The following is a 25,775-nucleotide window of genomic DNA, read 5'->3' as shown; positions in this document are numbered from 1 at the left end:
AAACGCGTACTTTCCTACCTGTTAAAAACCGCCAAAATGTTGAATTTTTGCGCTGAAAAAAATTGTGGGAGTCGGGGTAAGTGTGAGGGACGTACCCAACTTTAAAATTCCAAACGTGAAGCGAAATGAAGGTATAGAGAAGCGAGAACTGAAGGGACATCAACAGCTAAAGTGCTTGGTAAACATTGAAAATATTGGGAATTATCGCGTTTGCTCACTGCATTTCATCAAGTAAGGCATTATTTGTGTTTTTTCTTGATTTCTTTGGTATCTAAAAATTCTCAGAAGTGATAAATCTGACTAAATTTTTCTTCAGGTGCGTTTTCATTTTGTATGTAAAAACCCACGAGAACCATAGGCGATTAAAAAAAATTACAGCCAGATTTATCACTTCTGAAACTTTTTAGATGACAAAGGAATCAAGAAAAAACACAAATAATGCCTTACTGTCGATGAAATGCAGTGAGCAAACGGCCAATGTTCGCCAAGCACTCTGGCTGTTGTTGTTCCTTCAGCTCTAGTTTTTATCTACCGTCATTTCTCCTCACTTTTGGAATTCTGAAGTAGGCTAAATGTCTCCACGCTTATCCCGATTTCCATAATTATTTACAGCGCAAAAATTGACAATTTCAGAGGGTTTTAACGGGTCCGCTACGCTGGAAACAATGGTAAGTGTAATCCATTTGGAGTAGCGTAGCAACAGTACGGGTCATGGGTCGTGACCCGACTGCCGTGAAACCTCCCTATATGAAAGATTCGGTGCGATATGGACCAAAGGTGGATTAATGGGGCTAGCCTAGAAGGGGTGTATTGATTGGCAAGGACGTTGGGCCAATGGGCCTGTTTCCATGCTGTGGCTCTGTGGGTAAACGAGTTGTGAATTTGGACTTTCAGCAGACTTTTGATGAGGAGTCACCCAAGAGATGAGGTGTTACCCGAGAGCTTGATCATCTGAGGGTTTTCAACATTCTCTGTTTATGAGCAAAACACAGCGTTTATATTGTCTGACCCTGTATGTTCCTCCAGCCCTTTGTGTTTTGCTCGAGATCCCAGCATCTGCAATGCCTCGTGTCTCCACTCTCAGTTGATCTATCCAGTCTGAAGAACGGTATCGATTCGAAAGGCCGCCCATTCCATCTCTACAGAGATGTTCGTTCCTACACTTGGTGCATCCATTGGGCTGGTCAAGGCCAGCAGGAGATGGGCAGTGGGCGGGGCCCGGCGCTGCCACGTGACTCGGTGGGTGGGGCCTGACCGCGGTGATTGACAGCCCGGCGGTTTGGTCGCGACGCCGCCAAAGGTGCTCGAGACTTCGTTGTAAACAAAACGGAGAGTCATTAACGGTAACGGGCAGTGCATTGGCGGCCTCCCGCAGACAACAACCGGCCTTTCCTCTTTGTGGACGGCGCGGTGAAGCATTTATTGTAGACCCCCCCCTCCCGGCAGAACGTGAGGGAAAAGTTGAACGTTTTAACGGACAAACTGAATCCAGACAGCACGCTGGTTCTGCGGCTGCGCGGAGGAGAGCCCGCCCACCGCGCGCTGATTGGTCGAAACTGATGGTTGTCACGTGTTGGTGGGCGGGGATAACGGCAGCTCGGGACCGGATTGGCTGCGGCGGGTGTCAATTACGCCGGGACGCGGCTGGGGGCGTCTCAGCACGTCTGCTGCCCGGTCACTTGTTGTGAACGTCAACCGAGCCGAGCCGAGCCAGCGAGGCAGAAACCACGGGTTTGTATCCCATTGTGGCCGGAGGCCATCGATCGTGTGCTGTCCACATCTTGTGTGGACAAAGTTGTGGAGCGGCTCTCCCATCACAGGATGAGGACGGGGACGTTACCGGGCAACAATGGAAGCTCACTGGCTCTCCCCTGTCACAGGAACCACTCGTCCGTCGGCTGCCGCCGACAGGGCGCAGAGAGCTGGTCAGCTAACAGTGCCCAGTGGCTGGAGAGCGGGCAACGTGGGAGCCAGTCTGCGCAATGTCCCATAAAGTGCAGTGTCAAATATTTATCTTACCACGCAGCATCCCTGACAGAGCAATGCTTCCTCGGCAAGCTCTCCCCCCCGACATTGTCAGATCTGCTGAGTTGTACCTCTAGGGCAGTGCTGGGCTCTCAGAATTGCCTCTGGGGCTGTGCTCGGCTTGTGCTCTGGAGCTGCGGCCAGTTTGTGCCCTGGGACACAGATCACAGGACAGTAGAGTACAGGAACAGGCCCTTCCCTCAGGAGCGTGACTCTGACAGTGCCAGGGTTGTTGAGTTGCACCTCTGGGGCGGTGGTTGGCTCTCTTAAAAGTGTCCCAGGGGCTGTATCCAGCTTGCCTAATTGTGTACTAGGAGATAGAACAGTACATCTCAGGAGCAAGGCCTCTGGCCCACATTGTCTATGCCACACGTGATGGCAAATCCTTAACTCGTCTACCTGCATATTCCTCGATTCCTGAATATTTGCAAGGTAGTTCCAGCTATCCCAGCAGTGCACCATGGGACATTTTTGTGCTCTCAATAGAAATAGGGACAGGCATACCCTTGGGCACTGGCAGGTTATTTTATAAGTGCTCAATTTACAGTGCCAATACTCTCGAGAGGGTATCAAGTTCTCTCAATAGCGCTTCTGGACAGTCAAGCTCGTTCTTTAGCACGCCCACACATTCCTTTAATAGTGCTGACCTGTCAGGAGTACCAGTCAGACGGTGCTTGGCTGTCGCATTGATGTCCCTTTGACAATGTTGGGCTTGGGCACTAGCGAGGGTAGTGGTTTATCTTAGTTACACAAAATTGCTGGAGGAACTCAGCGGGTGCAGCAGCATCTATGGAGCGAAGGAAATAGGCGACGTTTCGGGCCGAAACCCTTCTTCATTTAGTTGCTCCCTTTGACAGTACTGGGCACATTTCGTAACACATCAAGGGGAGTGCTGAACTCTTCCTGTAGCACTCCTGTGATAGTGCTGGATTCTCTGTAGCACCTTTGGGATTGCGCTGTGCTGGGAACAGTGCCCGGCTTGCACCGTGCCATCCAGGGACAGTGCTGGCCCACTGAGTCCTGCAGGGGGGAGTGTCAATCTAGATTTTGTGTGCTGAGGTAAATTTTAATCCAGAATAATTGAATGAATGTGCTGCTGTTTTTGTCCATGAGTGTGGTATTATCCTCAGTCATTTTCCACTTGCTTGTTTGAATGTGAAGGAGAACTCATGAGTACTGTCACCCTGAAATACTTGTGATACACTGTTATTTCCTTGTTTGGATTAACTCCCTGAAATTGACAACACAAGTAGTTAGTGGTAAAGAAGGCACCTGGTATGCTTGCTTTCATTGGTCGGTGTTGTGAGTACATGTGTTAGCAAGCCTTAATGCAGTTTTATGGGACTTTTGTCATGCCATATTTGGAGTATTGTGTGCAGTTCTATTTGCCCCATTACAGGAAGGATGTATAGTCTTTGGAGAGGGGGTTTACCAGAATGCTGCCTGGATTATAAGGTATTAGCCATAAAGAGAGGTTGGACAAACTTGGATTGTTTTCTCTGGAATGCCAGAGGTTGAGGGGAGACCTGATTGAGGTATGTAAAATTATGAGAGGCATAACACAGTAGACAGTGAGAACCTTTTTCCCAGGGTGGAAATATCAACGACTAGAGGGCATAGTTTAAAGATAATGTGCAGGACAATTTTTTTAATGTAGAGGGTAGATGAATTGAACCAGGGGTTGCGGTGGAGGCATATATGATAGTGGCTTTTAAGAGGCTTTTAGATAGGCAAAAGAATACATTGTATACATTGGGTATGCAAGCAAATAATTCCACTGTGCCTTGTCACATGTGACAATAAAGTATTCCATTCCATATACATGGAATCATTGGCATGCAGATGAGATTAGTTTATCGTGGCATCATGTCTTGCGTAAGATAGCAAATCATTTAGGAGCTTGGGATAAACAAGAAAGGACTTTGCGTCCCACTGAACCAGTTTTGTCCACACACCAGATGAAATTTACTCTATTATAAATTCTATTCCAACCACTGATGAGATGGAGAAAACAGCCATAGGTTAAAATGCAGCTTTGAGATCGAGTAAATTCCTTAAAGAATTTGATAATTTTTGGTTGTAGTCTGTGGACATCAGTACTGTTCTACCTTGCAGTGCCTTTTACTCTTTGCTCTGTGCTGTTCATTAATAGTTTAGTCTGCATCATCTTGTAGTTTGCTGTGCAGGAAATATATGTCTGCCTAAATGTTCAAAGACTTTCTTCCTCGAAGGACTGTGGAGGCTGTGATGTGTAGCCATCTGAGAGCACTGCTGCTTAACTACCAAGGACACACAGTTCTAGAGTAACTCAGCAGGTTAGGCAGCATACCTGGAAAACACGTGTAGGTGACCCTTCAGACCTATTTCCAGTCTGAAGAAGGGTCCCGACCTGAAACGTCACCTATCGATGTTCTCTGGGACGTTCCCTAACTTGCTAAGTTATTCAAGCACTTTATGTCCATTTTGTAAACCAGCATCTGCAGTTCTTTGTTTCTACATTTTGTTTGCTTAACTAATGCAGCCTTATAAATGTTAGAAAAGTGATCACTTTGGCCTCTAGAAGTTGCCCCTCGTGTGTAGGGAAAGGATGCAAAAGTGGGATAACATAGAACTTGTGTGAACAGATGATCGATGGTCGGTGTGGACTCAGTGGGTCGAAGAGCCTTTTTCTATGCTGTATCTTTCATTCAGCAGTCGAGTTTAATTGTCATATGTACTGAAACGGAACAATGAAATTTGTACTTGTAGCAGCATAACAGATTTGTAAACACAGTGCTCAATAGATAACATAATAAACAAAAAAAAGTTAAATAAATAAAAAACAATGTTATTGCAAAACAAAACAAAAGCCCAAAATCCTAGTGTAACCAAGACAGTTTGTAGTTTGAAGTTTAGTTGATGTTCAATAATCTGAAGGTTGTTGGGAAGAAGCTGTTCCTGAACCTGGAAGTTGTGGTTTTCAGAGTCCTATACTTTCTTCCCGATAGCAGGAATAAAATTAGAGCATGTCAGGATGGTGAGGTTCCTTGATGATTATGCTGACTGCCTTTTTGATGGAGTGCCTCCTATAGATCCCTTGTCAGTACCCATGTTGGACATGGCAGTGTCCACCACTTTATGTAATCAACTTTGCTTCTGAGCATTTGAGATGCCGAACTAAGCTGTGATACAACCAGTATCTCTACCGTGCTCTCTACCGTACACCTGTAGACGTTCAAGAGAGTATTCGTTGACATACCGAATATCCTCAATCTTCTAAGAAAGTAGAGGCATTGATGGACTTTCTTTATTATTTCATTAATGTGCTGGGTCCAGGACATATCTTTAGAGATATTCACCCCCAGCAACGTGATGTTGTGGACTCTCTCCACCACTGACTCATTGATGAAGACAGGCTTGTGAATCTTTGGTCTTCCTCTTCTAAAGTCAATAATCAGCTCCTCGGTCTCACTGACGTTGAGAACAATTTTGTTGTTCAGCATCATTCAATCAGACAATTGATCTCCCTCTGTATCATCATTACCTGCAATCTGTCCAACAACGGTGGTTTTGTTTACAAATTTAAAGAAGGGCTCTAGCTACATAGGGTATAAAGTGAATAGAGCAGGTGACTGCCCACATCCCTGAGGTACCCCCGTGCTGATGGTTATTGAGGCGGAAGTGTTGCCATTTCGGAACGATTGTTTTCTGTTGATGAGGAAGCTGAGGATCCAGTTGCAAAAGGATGAGCTTGGTAACAGGTTTGGAGAGGATGATGGTATTTAATGCCGAGCTGTAGTTGATGAACAACAGCCTGTGATGTATGAGTTTTTACTGACCAAGTGATCCAGTGCAGAGTGGAGAGCCAGCAAGATCGCATCCACCGTTGATCTATTGTGGCTGTAGGCAAATTGTAAACGGTCCAGATTCTTGCTAAGATAGTGTTCTCAAAGCACTTCATCATCATGGTCATTAGTGCTGGTGTTCGTTAGTCATTGAGCATGTCACCTTGCCTTTCTTGGGGACTGTTATTATTGATGTCCTTTTAAATCAGTTAGGAATCTCACACCTCAGTAATGAGCGGTTTAAGATGTCTGCAAAACCTCTAGCCATTTGGTCCGTGCAGGTTTTGAGAATGCGATCAGGTGCACCATCAAGTTGCATTATTTAAAATGATCCCTTATTTTGAAAGATCTTCTGTTGCCATTACTTGATTATTTTGCATTTATTTCCCTGTGATATTCTGTGAAATGCAGGTTAGGAACCTGGTGTAAAAACAATAACAAAATTCAACCTCTTGGGTTCACCCCTATGGATGTTTTGTGTGCAGTTGGTTGAACGATATGGAAATCTATTCGAATATTAAAGTGTTTAAAAATTTGCCCCAAAAAACAAGGAAAATGAATTCATAATTTGATTAACATTTGTATGGTTTTCAATATCTTAGTACAACTAATGGTGAAAATTTAAGATTCCCAAGAATAATAAATGAAACATATACCTGTACCTTATAATCGTACAGTGGTGTAGCTGGTAGAGCTGATGCTTCACAGCACCAGAGACCCAGGTTTGATCTTAGGTGTTATCTGTATGGAAATTGCACGTTGTCCCTGTGGGTTTCTTCCGGGTTCTTTGGTTTCTTCCCACACTCAAGTTGTTTATAGGTTAATCGGTTTCGGTAAAGTTGTAAATTGTCCTGAGTGCGTAGGATAGTATTAGTGTATGTGGTGATTGCTGGTTGGCATGTACTTTGTACGCCAAAGGGCCTATTTATCGCGCTGTATGTCTAAAGACTAAATTCCAAAGATGTGCACATTTGTAGGTTAATTGACCCCTGTAAATTTCCCTATAGTTTGGAGGGAGTGAATGAGAGAGTGTAATAACATGGGACATGTGTGAATGGTGATCGATAGTCAGCTTGTACTCCATGGACGGAGGGTCAGTTTTCCTGCTGTATCTCTGAACTAAACTACAGCAAACCAAATAGCAACTTGTTTCATATTTCAAGCATTTAAGTGATTTAATACATGATAATCAATGTGACGCTTTATTTGTTGGTTTAGCTTTAAACGCCTCTTTTATATTGGCAATAGGTTTTATTATAGAATAGTGCAGCACTGGAACAGGCCCTTTGGCCCACAATGTTTGTGCTGAACATCATGGCAAGTCAAACATCTCAACCTCTGCACCGGTAGGAGCGACGCGGTGGTGCAGTGGTAGAGTTGCACCAGAGATCCGGGTTCGACCCTGACCTCGGGTGCTGTCCGTACGGAGTTTGTACCTTCTCCCTGTGAATGCGTGGGTTTTCTCTGGGTGCTCCGGTTTCCTCCCACACTCCAAAGACGGTTTGTAGGTTTATCGGCTTTGGTAATGATTGTAAATTGTCCCTAGGATAGTGTCTGGGATAGTGTTAATGTACGGGCATCGACTCGGTGGACCGAAAGGCCTGTTTATGCATGGTGGTGTGGTGTTACGGGGCGACTTTCAAATTAAAGTAACTGCAAGGAAAGAAAATACTTGCTTTCAAATAGTGCCCGATGTGACTTTGCAGCTTTATGTTTGAATGCATATTTTCAATATTTTCATTGTGAGCAGTGGAAGGAAGTAAACAACCACAGTTTTTCCAACGTGGTGATTCCTTATGCCCCACCCCGATACGCACCCATTTCTCCCACCATCTTCCCCATGGAATCCTACCATCACATGTATCCATCTATCGCTTGCTAGGCTTTGACTGAAGAAGAGAGAATGTCTGAAGAAGGATCCTGACCTGAGATGTCATCAATCCATGCCTTCCAGAGATGCTGGCTGCCCCACTGAGTTACTCCGGCACTTTTTTTGTAAATCAGCATCTGCAGTTACTTGTGTCGTCATTCTCTGTTTGTAATTCACTAGATTAACACCACCAAGTGCAGAGTGTTGCACTGTTAGATTTGCCCCTTTCAGAGAGTATTGCATTGTCTGTTGTGTTGTCATTTGGGTAATAGGTTAAACCAGGATCCTGTCTGTCCTCTCAGATGGTTGAAAAATACCCTGATGCACCATATGAAGTGCCCTATTCAATATATATTCTTGAACTAATGTCACTGAAACAAACAATCCACTTGTGATCACATTTCTTGTTGGGGAACCTTGTTATAAACAAATTGACTGCCGTGTTCCTTACACTCCAACAGAGGTAATATTTCAAAATTAATTCTCAGCTTTGAAATGTTTTGGGATGTCTTGAGGTCATGAAGCATGCTGCATAGTCCAAACTTTCTTTTCAAAAACAACTACAATTAAATAAAAACATAAAATGCTGACCCTAACATTAATCTGAATGCATACAGAATGCAAACATTTTTGTGTTTTTTTTTCAGAGTTCTAGAATTTGCAGTGTTTTACTTTTACTTTAGAGCAATTGTTACAGTTTTACTTTTTACACGACTAACTTGGTTTAAAGTATAGGGGGGTTTCACGGCAGTCGGGTCACGACCCATGACCCGTACTGTTGCTACGCTACTCCAAATGGATTACACGCGATGAACTGCAGGTAGGCACTTACCATTGTTTCCAGCGTAGCGGACCCGTTAAAATCCGCTGAAATGGCCATTTTTGCGCTGTAAATAATTATGGAAATCGGGATAAGCGTGTGAGACATTTAGCCTACTTCAGAATTCCAAAAGTGAGGGGAAATGACGGTAGATAAAAACGAGAGCTGAAGGGACAACAACAGCCAGAGTGCTTGGCGAACATTGGCCGTTTGCTCACTGCATTTCATCAACAGTAAGGCATTATTTGTGTTTTTTCTTGATTCCTTTGGCATCTAAAAAGTTTCAGAAGTGATAAATCTGGCTGTAATTTTTTTAAATCGCCCATGGTTCTCGTGGGTTTTTACATACAAAATGAAAACGCACCTGAAGAAAAATTTACAGCCAGATTGATCACTTCTGAGAATTTTTAGATACCAAAGGAATCAAGAAAAAACACAAATAATGCCTTACTTGATGAAATGCAGTGAGCAAACGCGATAATTCCCAATATTTTCAATGTTTACCAAGCACTTTAGCTGCTGTAGTCCCTTCAGTTCTCGCTTCTCTATACCTTCATTTCGCTTCACGTTTGGAATTCTAAAGTTGGGTACATGTCTCTCACACTTACCCCGACTCCCACAATTTTTTTCAGCGCAAAAATTCACCATTTTGGTGGTTGTTAACAGGTAGGAAAGTACGCGTTTCTAGCATTAATAACATGTACCGGAAGTGACGGATGTCTTCCAGTTGGATTTAGCGGCTCCGTGCGTCGAGCCCTATGACCCAGTGACCTTTCGTGCAACCCCCTATTGCAAGTAGTTTGTATCGCCAGTAATATTTCTTAATCATTGAGTTTCTTTGTTCCCCCTTGGATAACCCTTTTAAGATATTTGTTCCTTCGTCTTTTCTTATTTTGAAGTGATTCATTCTCTCGATGTGGATGTTTGTGATAAAGTTTGTCTTTATTCCCAACTCTAGTTATTTAGAGAAGGTATTAGTGATCCTTTTTGATAACTGAATAGATAGCGAGCCAATTTTACAGTTTAGTAATGAGACAACCACATTGGTAGGAACTGGAATTGTTTCTATGCTTGTATGGGTAAGGAGAGGAAATTTCCTTCTCTAAGTTTGGAAGGGTGCAGAAGAGATTCACTAGATCAGCGTTTCTAAACCTTTTTACCCTAGCAGAACCCTTAAAATAATTTTCATGTCTCAGGGAACCCCTACATAAAAATTATTAGATATCTTTGTTAATCTCTTTCTTTCGCTTTCATAAACTGATAGTTTATAAAGCAAACATAATATATTTTTCTGATAACTGATTTAAGCAAAAAATAAATTACGTTTTTAAACATACTTAAATTTAAAAAATTCATATAACATACCTAAATGATGGGTAAAAATCACTAAATAACGTGGGTGAATGAGGGACTGTACCTGCACGCCAGAAAGCACAGACAGGACTGAAGGAGATCGTGTATGCGTCTGTACTCGAGTGAATCACTTGAATGTACACAAATCCATCACGTACAGCTCTTGTCCACTGACCACTAAAGGTCGTTTCACACTGGTGCCGTACAGACGTCGCTAAATATGATGTCGCTAAATAAACGTCGCTAAATATGCCGTACATGTTAAATAAAATCACAAATATGAAATTAAACACAAAAATGACTCAATGTATTTACATATGATGAGCCTATTTATCACAATTTCTCTCGGAACCCCTAGCGACCTTTCGCGGAACCCCATCGTTCCGGGGAACCCGGGTTGCGAAACGCTGCACTAGATATTACTTGCACCTGCAGGCTTGAATTTATAGGGAGAAGCTGGATAAGCTAGGACTTTTTTAGTTGGTGCTTAGTTTAGTTTAGTTTAGTTAGTTGGAGGCCGAAGAGTGACTTTATTGAGGTGTACAAGATTGTAAGGGACGTGGATTAACTTTTGCAGACTTTTTCTCGGGGTAGAAGATTGTACAACTAGAGAGCATAAGCTTAGGCTGTGAGAGGAGAGATTTAAGAGGGACTTCGGACAATTTTTTCGCACAGCAGGTAGTGAATATCCGGAGCTTGGAAATCTATTGGGTTCATTCATTGTATGAACATTTTACTTTTGCACTGATGCAATATATCAAAATTTAAGTGAGTGTCATTTGTGCCCTATGGAAATGAATTCTTTGAGATGAGGTTCAGATATGTATAATAAGAGAATAATCAATGCATAGTCAATTCTAGTTTTGGAACATAGTTCTCCACCTCTCCCAGAAATACTGGTTTCCTGCTCTTACAGAAGATGCTGCTGTGAGCCTCAGGACATTGATGCTTTCAAGAAATAAAATTCATCATTTTGAATTATAGAGAGTTGTGCTCACTCTGATGTCAGATCAAATAACTTTCCTGAAGCCACTAATATTTCAGTGAAACCTCAGGCTCAATTGTCTTTTCATGAATTTATTGATTATTGGGTTACTATGCATATCCTGGTTAATATAGACTTGCTCCTATTCATTATTTATGTAAGTTTTATTGAAGCAAATATTGATTGTGGTGTATGTATTGAGTAACTATTCCTAATGCAGACAGCACAGTAGATTTTCCACATTCTACCTTTTAGCAATGGATACTTTATTATATGATACTAATGATTAGACTTGTACAAATCACTTGATTGCTGGGTAAAAGTAGTTGGAGCAAGCTCTGACGTACTAACGTTATAAGTAGAATCCAGGTTTTGGAACATCTTGGCACCAACGTACAAGTCCAGCTAATTTTTCTGTTAAAATAAGAAACTGTGAAGTATACGTGGATATTTGTGTGTGTGTGTGTGTGTGTAAATAAGATAGAATGGAGGATGAAGTGAGGCAAGGCATTACACTGTGGCACTATTTAGCAACAATGGGGTAGGTATTTTTCTCTCCCACCAAATATCCCTTCATACACCACTGCAAATATTACACACTGATCTTCTGAGCTATGCAGCTTCTCAAGCATGTATCGGACATTGTTGCACATCCATTCTTACCTGCTGCAAGTTTGAAAGATGTAAATTTAACCTATGCCACCCGACTAATCTGCAAACTACCATACAACTGTGGCAGTAGTTCATATGCGGGTTAATGATTACATAGCAACATTGCAAGATCAAGGTTAATGTTCTTCTGATTTTTGACCATCAAACTACCATTATTAACCCTATCCCTCTAAATAATTGGAAAGAAGAAAACAATTATGGTGGTGTACAATTTGGTTATTCATCATCTTAAATCAAATGTTAAATGGTTGTACATTCACAGCACAGAAATGCCCTTATTTTGGCAATAAATATTATCCACGAGACCGATGACTGCTGTGAAAAGATAATGAACTAATATTTTGTGAAGTTATGGTTGTATCATGTTGTTGGGACATTTTCTCCAACTTAATCTGACTGAATTCTCCCCCCCCCCCATATCCTTTCCCTACCCCCACCACTTGTATGCAGTGCATTCAGAAAGTAATCAGACCCCTTCACTTTTTCCACATTTTGTTACATTGCAGTCTTATTCTAAAATGGATTAAATTCTTTTTTTTTTTAAATGATCAATCTACACACAATACCCCATAATAAAAAAAAAGCTGAATACTTATTTACATAAGTATTCAGACCCTTTACTCAGTACTTTGTTGAGGCACCTTTGGCAGTGATTACAGCCTCAAGTCTTCTTGGGTATGATGCTACAAGCTTTGCACACCTGTATTAGGGTAATTTCTCCCATTCTTCTCTGCAGATCCTCTCAAGCTCTGTCAGGTTAGATGGCAAGCGTGGATGCACAGTTATTTTCAGGTCCCTCCAGAGATGTTCGATCGGGTTCATGTCTGGGCTCTGGCTGGGCCACTCAAGGACATTCACAGACTTGTCACAAAGCCACTCCTGCGTTGTCTTGGCTGTGCGCTTTGGGTTGTTGTCCTGTTGGAAGGTGAACCTCCTGAGGTCTAGAATGCTCTGAAGCAGGTTTTCATCAAGGATCTCTCTGTACTTTGCTCCATTCATCTTTCCCTCGATCCTGACTAGTCTCCCAGTTCCTGCTGCAGAAAAACATCCCCACAACATGATGCTGCCACCACCATGCTTCACCGTAGGTATGGTATTGGCCAGGCGATGAGCGGTGCCTGGTTTCCTCCAGACGTGATGCTTGGCATTCAGTCCAAAGAGTTCAATCTTGGTTTCATCAGATAAGAGAATCTTGATTCTCATTGTCTGAGAGTCCTTTAGGTGCCTTTTGGCAAACTCCAAGCAGGCTGTCATGTGCCTTTTACTGAGGAGTGGCTTCTGTCTGGCCACTCTACCATAAAGGCCTGATTGGTGGTGCTGCAGATATAGTTGTCCTTCTGGAAGGTTCTTCCATCTCCCCAGAGAAACTCTGGAGCCCTGTCAGGGTAACCATCGGGTTCTTGGTCACTTCCCTGACCAAGACCCTTCACCCCCGATTGTTCAGTTTGGCCGGGCGGCCCGGTCTAAGAAGTTCCAAAGCTCTTTCATTTAAGAATGACGGAGGCCACTGAGTTTTGCGGGACCTGCAATGCTGCAGAAATTGTTTTATACCCTTCCCCAGATCTATATCTCGACACAATCCTGTCTTGGAGGGATACGTATAATTCCTTTGTCTTCATGGCTTGGTTTTAGCTCTGACATACACTGTCAACTGTGGAACCTTATATAGACAGGTGTGTGCCTTTCCAAATAATGTCCAATCAATTTAGTTTACCACTGGTGGACTCCAATCAAGTTGTAGAAACCTCTCAATGATAATCAATGTAAACGCGATTCCTAAGCTCAATTTTGAGTGTCATAGCAAAGGGTCTGAATACCTTTGTAAATGTGATATTTCAGTTATTTCTTTTTAATTACTTTGCAAAAATTTCTAAAAACCTGTTTTCGCTTCTTCGTTGTGGGCTATTGTGTGCAGATTGATGATAAAGCAAATGAATTTAATCCATTTTAAAATAAAGATGGAACGTAACAAACTGGAAAAAGTGAAGGGGTCTGAATACTTTCTGAATGCACTGTATGTGGCTTGATGTGTTTTAGGGCTGATTATTTGATTTCGTACAACAGATTTGTTAGTTTAGTTTAATAGTGGTGCAATAGTGATTGTGCTTGAAATATTTAATTGCTGTGAAGTGTTTTATGATATTTTGGTGTTAAAAATTACATTATAGGTGCAGTTTCCTTATTTTGTGATTTATGAAACTAACAGTCTGACTTTTTTTCAGTTTAGTGGTAGAGAAGAGAAGATATGTCCACAGACTCTCCACTTCGTCCAAGCCGCTCTACTGGTGGAATAATGGTTCGACATCAGGCAGTAACGTAAGGAATTTATTTGAATTGTTTAACACTGAATACATTTGCTGCTTGTTAAAGGAAATATTGGTTTTGCTGCAAAGTTTTAAGATTGTGGAACACTTCATCAAAACAATGACTTTAATTGAAGGTTTGTACAATAGCAAAAACAGGAGATGTTGGAAATACCCAGGAGGCATCTGCGGAGAAACAAATATTTAACATTTCAAGTCAAAACCTTTCATCAAAACTAGAAAAAGTTAGAATTCAAGTAAGTTTAAAGTTGCAGAAGCATTTAAAATGTTTGTTTTTAAATCGTTGCAGAAACATTGGGAGGGTGGAATGAAAGTAGAGAATGTTTGTGACGGGGTGGAGAAGAGAGTAAGAGAGCGAGAAAGAGAAAATGCTAGGATTTGTTGTTAAATTATTGGCAACATAGTCGAGAAAATAATAAGAGGATTGGACAGAGTCATCATGGATTTATGAATTTGAAATCATGTTTGACAAACTTATAATTCTTTGAGATTGTAACTAGCATGTGATCCATGGCTTCTAAGCCTTAGTAATTCAAGCACTAATTCAAATAGATTTTAAATGTGCGAGTTCCTGTCTCCATCACTGTGTTTGAGAATGTAATGATCCTCTGGTTGAATTTTTTCCCCTTTGGTCCCTTTAATCATCTTCTCAAACACGGGGGGTGGGGGGAATTCTCACTATTCATGTTATCTTTACATTTGTAACTTTGTATTCCTATCTATGCACCCCATCAGCCCCCTTTGCTCTAAGGAAAACAATTTCTCCTTGTAACGAAGTATTTCTTCACAGGCAGCATCCAGCATTCTCTTCATCCCATCCAGTATATCCATGCTCACAAATTGTGGCTCTCAGAATTGCACATCATACTCCAGCTGTGGAGTTGTACCATGAACTATGGCCTAGTATAGAAGGTCAGCACCCCAATATGCCTTCCTTACTTTCTTAGCCATCCTATGTTTTCATCTTTAGGAATCTGTGTCCTCTCTATTCCTCAATCTTCCTTAACCATTTATGACACTAAGGAGGAGGAGGAGCCATCTTGGTGAACGGCTGCTAGCAGCAGCCGTCCGTCTTAAATTCGTTTTTTTTTTTAGTTTTTAGTGAGTCCTGTTTTTTTGTTTGTAGGGGATATGGTCTTTTAATGTGGGGGGGTAGGTGTTACTTTATTTATAGGTCGCTACCTGGTCGGTGTGGCAGCCTTTTTTCCGGGCTGCCCGTCGACCTGTCCTCGTGGCCTACCAGCGGGCTTGGAGCGCCGTTTCTTGGCGGGAACCACCCAGCACCTCGGCCTGGGTGGCGGCACTGCATTGGAGCACTGGAGCGGGCGATGCCTTGCCTGGGTCGCCGCGCTGGAGCTCTGGCGAGCTGGACCGCCGTGAGCAACATCTCCGGGCTGCGGGTTTGCGGAGCGGAGAGGCGGCGTGCGGAGAGACGGCAAGGCGGCAGTGAGGAGAGCGGGCGCCGACTTTTTCATCTGGAGCCAAGGAGCGCCAAACCGACGCGGCCTTGTCGGCTTCGGCAGCCGCGGGCTCCAACCAAGAAGCGGCCGTTCCAAGTGGCCCAGCCGCCGAAAGGACTCTCCCGACGCCGGGGCAAGACCACCCGGTGAGAACGGCCAGGGACATCGGGCCTCCGTAGAGGCAATTGCGGTGGCCTCAATAGGCCTGACTTTGGGGTGAACATGGGGTGGGGACTGGACATTGTGCCTTCCTCCACAGTGCTATCCACTGTGGGGGGATGATTTTTTTTTTTGTCTAATTGTAGTCCTGTAGGTCTGTGTCCAAGATGGCTGCCGTGAAGAGAGAGTGGACGCTGGCACGATTTGGTTGCCGCTGCTCTCTCTTCACACTGTGTTTTTGATTTTCTGTTTTTGGATTGAATTCTGTTTTTAATTTGTGTCACTGTGATGTCTTTAATTACTTGTTTTACTCCGATTATATGTTTTTATTCCGATTACTATGTAAGGTGTCCTTGAGATGTATGAAAGGCGCCCATTAAATAAAATTTATTATTATTATTATTAAGCATTTGGAATCAAATCTCCCTTGCCACTTATGTTGTTCCATGAACAGCCAGCAATTTCCATTGTGCTTCTCAGAAGCTTATCTTCATACTCAAGTGTGGAGTATTGCTTTAAAAGTTCTTGATGGAAGAGACATTAAAGACAATAAATTCGTTGGTAAAACTCTTTTGAGTACACAATCTTTTCGGCATTTCTCCTTTCTTGCTGACTGAGGTTGCAAAATCGACATACTGTTTGTCCCAATTAAATACATTAAGCACAAACTGAATGTGTACTTTACATAGTTCCTAGTAAGTATCAATTTTTATTTAGTTGCAAGTCCAAGTCTTCAGCACATTATGACACTTCATTTTGGTTGATTGGCGAACTTCTGCACAATTTAACCTTTGATAGCTGAAATAGCATTTACTTTTATCAGTGGCAAGTCTAATTACTTATTCATTCTTTTGAGAAAATACCGTGCGGTTTTAGGATGTTTATTATGAAGATTCTCGCCTACTTGTGCTAGAAATTGGTGAATGCAGTCACTTGAGAAAATTGTTTCATAACAATCCAGCAAACTCGACAACAGTTTCTTGATTTGTAGATAAAAGAAAATGTGTGGATAGAACAACCCTTTCCAAAGGTGAAATTGGTGTTGCAAACTCTGGAATTGCATATGTCATAGTCATATAGCGTGGAAACAGGCTCTTCAGCCCAACTTGCCCACACCGACCAACATGTCCCATGTACACTAGTCCCACCTGCCTGCATTTGGCTAGTATACCTCTCTAAACCTGTCCTATCCATGTACCTGTCCAAATGTTTCTTAAACATTGCGATGGTACCTGCCACAACCACCTCCTCCGGCCGTTCGTTCCATACACCCACCACCATTTGTGTGAATAAGTTACCCCGCAGTTTCCTATTAAATCTTTCCCCCCCTTCTTCTTATTGAGTCCACACACAAGATTAGAAGTTGTTCAGCCAGAGCTGAACACGCTTCTTGGCATCTGCATACAATAGTGTCTGTCTTGTCGCTTCTTGTGCGTGGTGGTGGAAAGATTGGTGAAAACGTGACGTGAATGGTCTTTCCTTAACCACATCTTTCCCCCCTCACCTTAAACCTATGTCCTTTGGTTCTTGATTCCCCTACTTTGGGCAAGAGACTCTGTGCATCTACCCGATTTATTCCCCACATGATTTTGTATACCTCTGTAAGATCACCCCTCATCGTCCTGCATGCCAAGGAATAGAGTCCTAGCCTGCTCAACCTATGTATTTGCAATACTCCGGCAGACTCTTTCTGTTGAGCACATGAAGTGATGGAAAGTGATTTAAACTTGTTACTCAGCATGGATGCTCATAATACTCAACATTCCAGGAGTTTACTGGTGCTAGAGTAATAATAATAATAAATTTAATTTTTATAGCGCTTTTCTAAGACTCAAAGTCGCTTTACAATAGTAACAGACAATAGCAAACGGAGAAGCGGCGAACAAACAGCGCCAGCGTCCTCTCCATGCAGCACATAAAGAAAGAATACAGACATAACAATAATAAAGACATTTAAACATAAAAACATCCCCCCACAATGGTTCCCATTATGAGGGAAGGCACAAAGTCCAGTCCCCATCCCCAGTTCACCCATAGTCGGGCCCATTGAGGCCTCCACAGTTGTCTCCACGGAGGCCCGATGTTCCAGGCCGGTGTCGGGAGAATCCTCACAGCGGCATGGGAGCCCTGGAACGGCCGCTTCCGTACTGGAGACCGCGGCTTCCGAAGCCAACAAGGCCGCGCCGGATGGAGCTCCGCAACTGGTGATCTCGTCGAGAGATCCCAGGCTCCCGACGTAAAGTATTTACTCCCGAGTAGTCTTGTATTGGGTGTATTTGACCTCGGTGTGTTTTAAGAATGCTTCACTATATAACGACCGCTCTCTATAAATCTGTTCCATCATCAGTGAGAGCATATGGGATATGAACTTTGGTATCATATTCATTTTCTGGCCTGTTCCTCATAGCACTTGATTCTCCTGTAGTTGAAAAAATGGTTTCTTAACCACGTGAAGGCTCAATTGATGGACGGTTTTGGCTGAATAGAGCGGCAGCTAGATGGAACTTCTCCGTGTTCATTGGCCTGATATAATGCAGGTCTTGATTCGTTAATGACTGACTACAATGTGGTTGTAGCACCAGCATATCTGAGCTGCTAATGCTTTTATGACATTAATTTTTGCAACACTGTAGCACATTCTATCCAAATTTTAGTATTTGTTTCTTGTAGTTCAGTTTTTTCGTGCTCTGAGAATAGCAGAGATCTTTTTTTTGTCATGATCAAATGTCAACACATGTTGCATTTCCAGCATTTTAATGATCGGTCTTTGACATCTCTGCAGAATTTTCATTGCCATTTTCTTGGTCAATTAATTTCTGCGTGCTGAAGTCTTGGGGAATTTAAATTTGGCATTTATAGAACAACACATTTTACTACTCAGTTGTTGAATTATTGAATTATGAATATTCTACTGTTTTTGCTGCTGGGTATGTGATTTTCATGTTGCAACTGTTTATTTAACCTTTCTCCATGAATTCATCGTCAATCCCTTTGGCCAATAGGTGGTGCATTCTACAGTTCTAACAACCTTTTTACTCCAAATCCGTATAGACTTTGCTGCTTTTATTTTGCTTCACTGTTTTATCTCCTGCCAGTGTGAACAAACAAGTCCAGTTCCTGGATGGTGAATGCAGTGTCAATGATCTGCTCATAAAATAGTGGCCTGTGTGAATCTTTATTCGCAGTGTGACAGCCAATGCCAAACTTTGCACTTACCAGATTATGGTCACAAACAGAAGCCAGCTATTCTGCTCAAGCTTGATAGGGCCTATCTATATGTATTGCATTAATTTTGTGTGTGAAAAATACATTTTGTCCTCTAGCTCAAGTCAGGGCAGCTTGATACTCTTTGTATTACCAAGTGCTTTTCCCAATCTGCAGTGTACCCAGAACTGATTTCCCTGGATAATAGAATTTTAAAATAAGGTTGGGTCAATTATGATAAAAGCTATATGTCCTTGAAATGAGGTTTGGATTGGTTGTGGCCTTAGATGGTTCAACTTTAGATTTTGATTTGATGCCCAAACAAACTATTTGTTCACAAATCCACTGTCATTATTGTTTTATCCCAATTTATACACAAAGTGGTACAAGAGTTTGTCTGTTCATCAATGCAGATGTGCCCAAAGCAAATGCTGTAGACCCTCTGCCTCATAGTTCCAGGTCACTGGCTTCAATGCTGATCTCAGATGTTGTCAAAGTGGAATTTTTTTCTATTCCTGTGATGACAGGGTTTCTCCTCTGTGTTCTGTTTTGCTCCCACATTCCACTGACTTGGGGTTGGTAGGTTAGCGACTTTAACTTACCCCAAGTGTGTGGGTGAGTGGTAGAACTGGTGGGGCAGAAGCGCAGCTGTATAGTGTTGGGGGAGGAGGGGATCGCAGATTGCAGAGATTGTAGAATTAATGTTGAGTTTGTATAAATGGGTAATTAATAGTTCGTGCAGACCTAAAGGGATTAAGGGCCTGCTTCTATGCTGCCTCTCTCAAGTACTCTATCATTGTGACAAAATGAAATTAACAGTTTATTAAAAAATATTTTTTTGAACATTTCTATTGATTATCCATGAATGCATTCATAGTGAGAAGGAGTTGAGTGCCCAGTCTGTTTAATTGTCATATGTACTGGCAATGGGACAATTACATTTTTACTTGCAGCAACTAAACAGACCTGTATATGCAAGACACAGATAATATATATTAAACTAGAAGAAAAAAGAATAACTGTAATACTAGTGCAAAAAACCCATAGTCCATAGTGTAACCAAAGACACTCCATAGATGTTCATGGTTGAGGTTAGTGCTGTGAGGTTACTGTTGTGTGATAAATTATTTGACAGATACAATGTTGTTATGAAGAGGATGGTTATGATCAGGATCCTCTCCCCCAGCATATCAGGGTATAGATGTTAGGTAATGTAGACTCAATTGTGGCTTCAACACAGAACAGGATAAATATGAAACAAAAAAAAATCAAGGCTGTGGGTGGAGAGGGGGGGGAGTTGGTTGTTGTTACATGGGGCTCGTGTGGACTTGATGGGCTGAATTGGCTGCTTCCAATGCTGTAGTATTTGCGATCCTGTGCATTGGTCATCAATCTCGTCACTTTACGGATATCTTAAGGAAGAAATGTGTTATGCAAGCAAATGTGTTAAGTGAAGAAACAAAGTGGTTGGAGACGAGGTAATTTGATGAAAAAACCCGAATTAAGTGCAATCGGATTTGTTGACCCTATATGTACAATTGGAATTCCCCCCAACTTTGGTACCTGAAACAAAATCTTCTGGTTATCTTCAGGATATGGTTGTGTGATTCTAAGGTAATTTTGAGTTCTGTTGTGAAATATTTGTGTGTTTATTTTCAGGGAGCAGTCATACATGGAGAGTGTTGTCACCTTTCTGCAAGATGTCGTCCCTCAGGTCAGTGTTACTTATCCTACAAGTGTGTTTGTTGGATAAGTCCAAACAACAAATGTGAAAATAGACCATCAAAATCACAATCCAATCTATCAACATCTGAACAGTGGGAAATAGAAAAAAGGTTTTAATTGAAGTACCACCATTCAGGACATCCAAATGCTTTTTTTTGGCGGTTTCAGCTACCTAGCTCTCTTGCCTCTTTGTCTTTATTCATTTAAATTGTTTCTTCAAATCTTTTACTGAGTTTCTGGTTATCTTCCTTTATGTGACGCTGTCAGATATTGTTTGATAACACTTCTGTGAAACACCTTGGAATGGTTTACTGTTTTGTTGTAATTGCTGCTTACTGCGGAAAACAAGTTTTCCTGTTTTGATGTTTTTCCCTCAATTTTGTTTTTCCTTCTAGGCATACACTGGTTCGCCTCCAACAGATGAGAAGGAAAAAATTGTCTGGGTCCGATTTGAAAAAGCTGATATTAATGGTAAACGTATTGTTTTACTTTGCCAGCTTTTTTCCAAAATTTAAATTATATCAATGTTTCTTGCAAAGTTTCTATCATGTCTGTGCAAAATTGTGAACCAAATTCAAAATCAAAATTCATTGTAGCTGATCTTTATTTCATTGCTTTGTGGATATTCACAGGTGAGTATTCGCGAGGGGAGAGTGTTGCCCTTGACACTGAAGGAGGTTTTAAACCAGATGCGACATCTAGGAGCCCTGGTATAAGCTCTTTGAGGGGCAAAGCACGCCACTATTACCTGAAACAAAATAAGATGTTTGCGGTTAACAGAAACACAAAGTGCTCGAGTAATTCAGCGGATCAGGTAGTATCTTTGGAGGCTATGGATAGGCAACACTTTGGGTTGGGACAGTTGATTGGTGTCACCTATCTATACCTTCCAGAGATGCTAAATGACCTGCTGAGTTACTCCAGCACTTTGTGTTTTATGCAAGATTCCAGCATCTGCAGTTCCTTGGGTCTACAAGATGGTTATGGTTGTTGACCATCACAGTCCAGGATAGGCTGCTACAGGCTTGTGTCCTAGACCCAGCCATTTCTTCAGACTAGCAACTTTGCTGGCCCTGTTTTGTTCTGGCCTTCTCTATCAATCTGAAGACGAGTTCCAACCAGAAATGTCACCTATTTCTTTTCTCCAGAGTTGCTGCCTGACCTGCTGAGTTACTCCAGCATTCTATCTTCGGTATAAACCAGCATCTGCAGTTCCTTCCTATATTAATTATCATTTGCACTGGGAATGGAACAATTAAATTTATACGTGCTGCATCTTTACAGGCACGCTACATGCAACAATATAACAAATAAATATATAATGAATTCTAAGTTATACTCGGTAAACCAGACCAGGAAGCAGTCATGAACTACTGTCTACCTTATCAGTGACCCTCGCACTATCTTTGATTGGACTTTACTGGCTTCACCTTGCACTAAATGTTATTCCCTTATCATGTATCTACAGTACAATGGCTCGATGGTAATCATGTATTGCCTTTCCACTGACTGGATAGCACATAACAAGAGCTTTTCACTGTACCTTGGTACACGTGGCAATTAACTGAACTGAACATAATAGTGCAAGCCAAAGTATGAGGTACAACCTTAAACAAAGACCATCGTAGGTTGATGCTGAGGTCGGGTTGCGGTTAGGATTATACAGGGTGGGTCAAAAACATGATAATTATGAGAATAAGCTGTTCTTAAACCAGGAGGTACAGTGCCCTCCATAATGTTTGGGATAAAAACCCATCATTTATTTATTTGCCTCTGTACTCCACAATTTGAGATTTGTAATTAAAAAAAATCATGTGGTTAAAGTGCACATTATCAGATTTTATTAATGGGGGTATTTTTTATACATTTTGGTTTCACCATGTAGAAATGACAGCTGTGTTTATACATAGTCCCTGCCCCCCCCCCCCCCCCATTTCAAGGCACCATAATGTTTGGGAAACATGGCTTCACAGGTGTTTGTAATTGCTCAGGTGTGCTTAATTGCCTCCTTAATGCAGGTATAAGAGAGCTCTCAGCACCTGACCTTTCCTCCAGTCTTTCCATCACCTTTGGAAACTTGTATTGCTGTTTATCACCATGAGGACCAAAGTTGTGCCAATGAAAGTCAAAGAAACCATTATGAGACTGAGAAATAAGAATAAAACTTTTAGACATCAGCCAAACCTTAAGCTTCCTAAAATCAACTGTTTGGAACATCATTAAGAAGAAAGAGAGCACTGGTGAGCTTACTAATCGCAAAGGGACTGGCAGGCCAAGGAAAATCTCCACAGCTGATGACAGAAGAATTCTCTCTATAATAAAGAAAAATCCCCAAACACCTGTCCGACAGATCAGAAACACTCTTCAGGAGTCAGGTGTGAATTTGTCAATGACCACTATCCGCAGAAGAATTCATGAACAGAAATACAGAGGCTACACTGATGATACAGAGGCTTCATTAATGATACAACTGCTGATGCTAGTAGCATAATGAATTCTGAAGTGTATAGACACATCCTATCTGCTCAAGTTCAAACAAATGCCTCAAAACTCATTGGCCGGCGATTCATTCTACAGCAAGACAATGATCCTAGACATACTGCTAAACCAACAAAGGAGTTTTTCAAAGCCAAAAAATGGTCAATTCTTGAATGGCCAAGTCAATTACTCGATCTGAACCCAATTGAACATTACTTTTATATGCTGAAGAGAAAACTGAAGGGGACTAGCCCCCAAAACAAGCATAAGCTAAAGATGGCTGCAATACAGGCCTGGCAGAGCATCACCAGAGACGACACCCAGCAACTGGTGATGTCCATGAATTGCAGACTTCAAGCAGTCATTGCATGCAAAGGATATGCAACAAAATACTAAACATGACTACTTTCATTTGGATGACATTGCTGTGTCCCAAACATTATGGTTCCTGAAATAGGAGGACTATGTATAAACACTGCTGTAATTTCTACATGGTGAAACCAAAAAGTATAACATTGGCCTTAATTAAAATCTGACAATGTGCACTTTAACCACATGCGATTTTTTTTCTATTACAAATCTCAAATTGTGGAGTACAGAGGCAAATAAATAAATGATGGGACTTTGTCCCAAACATTATGGAGGGCACTGTGATTGTTCTCAGGCCCCTGTCCCATTTTCCTGAAGGTTGCAGTGAGATGAGAACTTGGCCAATGTGGTGTGGGTCTAATAGTGACCTACTTGTAGCAGCGTCTGCTCTAGATCCCTTTGAGCAGGGAGAGATCAATACCTGTGATGGACTGAGCAATATCCATTACTTTCTGTAGCCTCCTTTGTTCTCGGGCGTTTGAATGACTGAACCAAACTGTGATGTAATCAGTCAACATGCTCTCCACCTGCCGAAGTTCAATAGAGTACTTGGCGACATGCTGAATCCTCTCAAGTACTCCCTCTGAGGAAGTAGAGGTGTTGTGAGCTTTATTTTTGATTACGTCAATGTGCTGGGCCCATGACAGAGATGTGCTTGCTCAGGAACTTGAAGCAGTTGACTCCCTCCACTATTGTCCTGCCAATGAAGACGGGTGCAAGGTCCCTCAACTTTCCCTTCCTGAAGTCAACAATTTGCTCCTTTGTCTTGCTAACATTGAGAGCAAGATTGTTATTATGGCACCATTCAAAATGATTATTGACCGCCTTCCTGTACTGTGATTCATTGGTACCCAAAATTTGTCTAACAGCGGTGCTATCATTGGTTAAGTTCTAAATGGCTTTGGAATTGTATGTCTCTACGCAGTCATGAGTACAGAGAACGTGAACAGGTCAGATTGTGGTCTGTTGATGAGTCAGACAAGTTCCAGTTACACAGGGTAAAGCAGAGATCCAGTCCCCTAAGTTTGCAAGAAATAACGGTGTTGAACTCCGAGCAGTTGTTGATGAATGAGAGCCTGACATATGCATTCCTGTTGTCCAAGTGGTCAGGTGAGAGTGGAGAGCCAGCAAGATTGTATCTGCTGCTGTCGAACTGCTGTAGGTGAATTGAAGTGGGTCCAAATCCTTAGTAATGCAGGAGTTGATAAGCGTCATAAACAATCTCTTGATAAGCGTCATAAACAAACACTTCTTCACAATCGATGTTTTGAACCATTTTTGCCACTGTTGAGAATGGATTTAATAGCGAGTGATCCAGTTCATTCCAATTACTTATCATTCTTGCCCTTGGCATAAATACTTGTCCAGGAATAAAGGAATTTCTCATGAGGTTGAAAAGGGGATTATAAACTGATTCTAACCGTGCACTGTCACTCAGTCAATATAAATTGTTGAATATTTCAGTGCATGTCTATTGTCAGAATAAGCATTTTGGTATTAAATCAGACGATTAGTATGCTATTTGTCATTTTGGGGGAATCTAAAGGCTGGTGTATTTTGCTTGTTTTTATTCACATTTTTTATTTTTGTGCACTATTTTCCATTCATTGCGATTTTGATTGCTCAGTTCAGTGAATATCATCATTCGCAACACATGCTAATCATCAGTTGCAACATCTTGCAATTGTGCATTTTGCTTAACGTGTGATTTAGTTGCACGAGGAATAGCTGTTCAATGAAGTAGAAAAGTAATTGTAAATGTGTTTGCAGAGTGTAAATATAAATGATGATTTAAGCTTAGTGCTTCAGCATAACAGAATCTAACTTGCTGTAATATGTGCAGGAGTGGAAACTTTAACATAGCAGAATGGCCCAGGGCAGTTTGAAAATAGGAAACTGGATACTGATGTGATATTTTTATTGGCGTGAGTAGGGAAGTGAGCACAGAATTTTGTGGAGGAATATTAAGTGTTATACATTATAGAAGAGAGAAAATCCTTTGTGAACATATACAAAAAGAAATATTGGTTGATGCTTCAATTTCTTTTTTTTTTTAATCTTTAAATTTGCTGACTTGGCCTACCATTTTAGATCTCCAGAGACATAGTCCCATATATCCTGGAGCCAATCCATTCATGTTAACCTCAGACCTGTTTGGAAGCCAGCCCTAAGCTGTGGAAATGTGCTACTAGTTGTCTGAGCTCCATATACAATGGTTTTTAGAATTAATGTAAAGTGCATTAGTCTCCATTGGGAAATATAAAACTCTCACTTTTATATATCTGCAGCTGGAACCTGTATTTGTCAAATTTACTGTATTTGTTTTTCACATTAACTTTTGTTTGAGAGATTTGTTTGTGAGTTTTCAGGTGTATTTTGAACCAGTTGGATTTAAAACAAAGCCAAGCTTCACAACAAAAGTGGAGCGCACGTAGTTCTGCTATAATGTGTGTTTCCATAACACAAATTGGATATAACGCAAATGATGAATTAGGGAACACGTTTTG

General features: G+C 41.6%; 1 protein-coding gene across 5 annotated transcripts in view; it reads left to right on the top strand.

Annotated features, from left to right (window-relative positions):
- The first annotated feature begins 1,264 nt into the window (after positions 1-1,264).
- The window catches only part of bcas3 (BCAS3 microtubule associated cell migration factor), a 692,691-nt gene continuing 668,180 nt past the window's right edge, over positions 1,265-25,775 (top strand). For 2 of the 5 annotated variants that reach the window (XM_033045815.1, XM_033045814.1), the window contains exons 1-4: positions 1,265-1,731; positions 13,772-13,865; positions 20,356-20,410; positions 20,817-20,892. In XM_033045815.1, the coding sequence (XP_032901706.1) occupies positions 13,795-13,865; positions 20,356-20,410; positions 20,817-20,892 (202 nt within the window). In that variant the 5' untranslated portion in view covers positions 1,265-1,731; positions 13,772-13,794. The remainder of the gene's footprint in view (positions 1,732-13,771; positions 13,866-20,355; positions 20,411-20,816; positions 20,893-25,775) is intronic. The other 3 variants (XM_033045810.1, XM_033045811.1, XM_033045813.1) reach the window with 3 other exon arrangements.

The sequence above is a fragment of the Amblyraja radiata genome, chromosome 28, assembly GCF_010909765.2.
Source record: "Amblyraja radiata isolate CabotCenter1 chromosome 28, sAmbRad1.1.pri, whole genome shotgun sequence".
NCBI classification, from domain to species: Eukaryota; Metazoa; Chordata; class Chondrichthyes; order Rajiformes; family Rajidae; genus Amblyraja; species Amblyraja radiata.
This window is presented reverse-complemented; position numbering and strand designations above follow the sequence as displayed.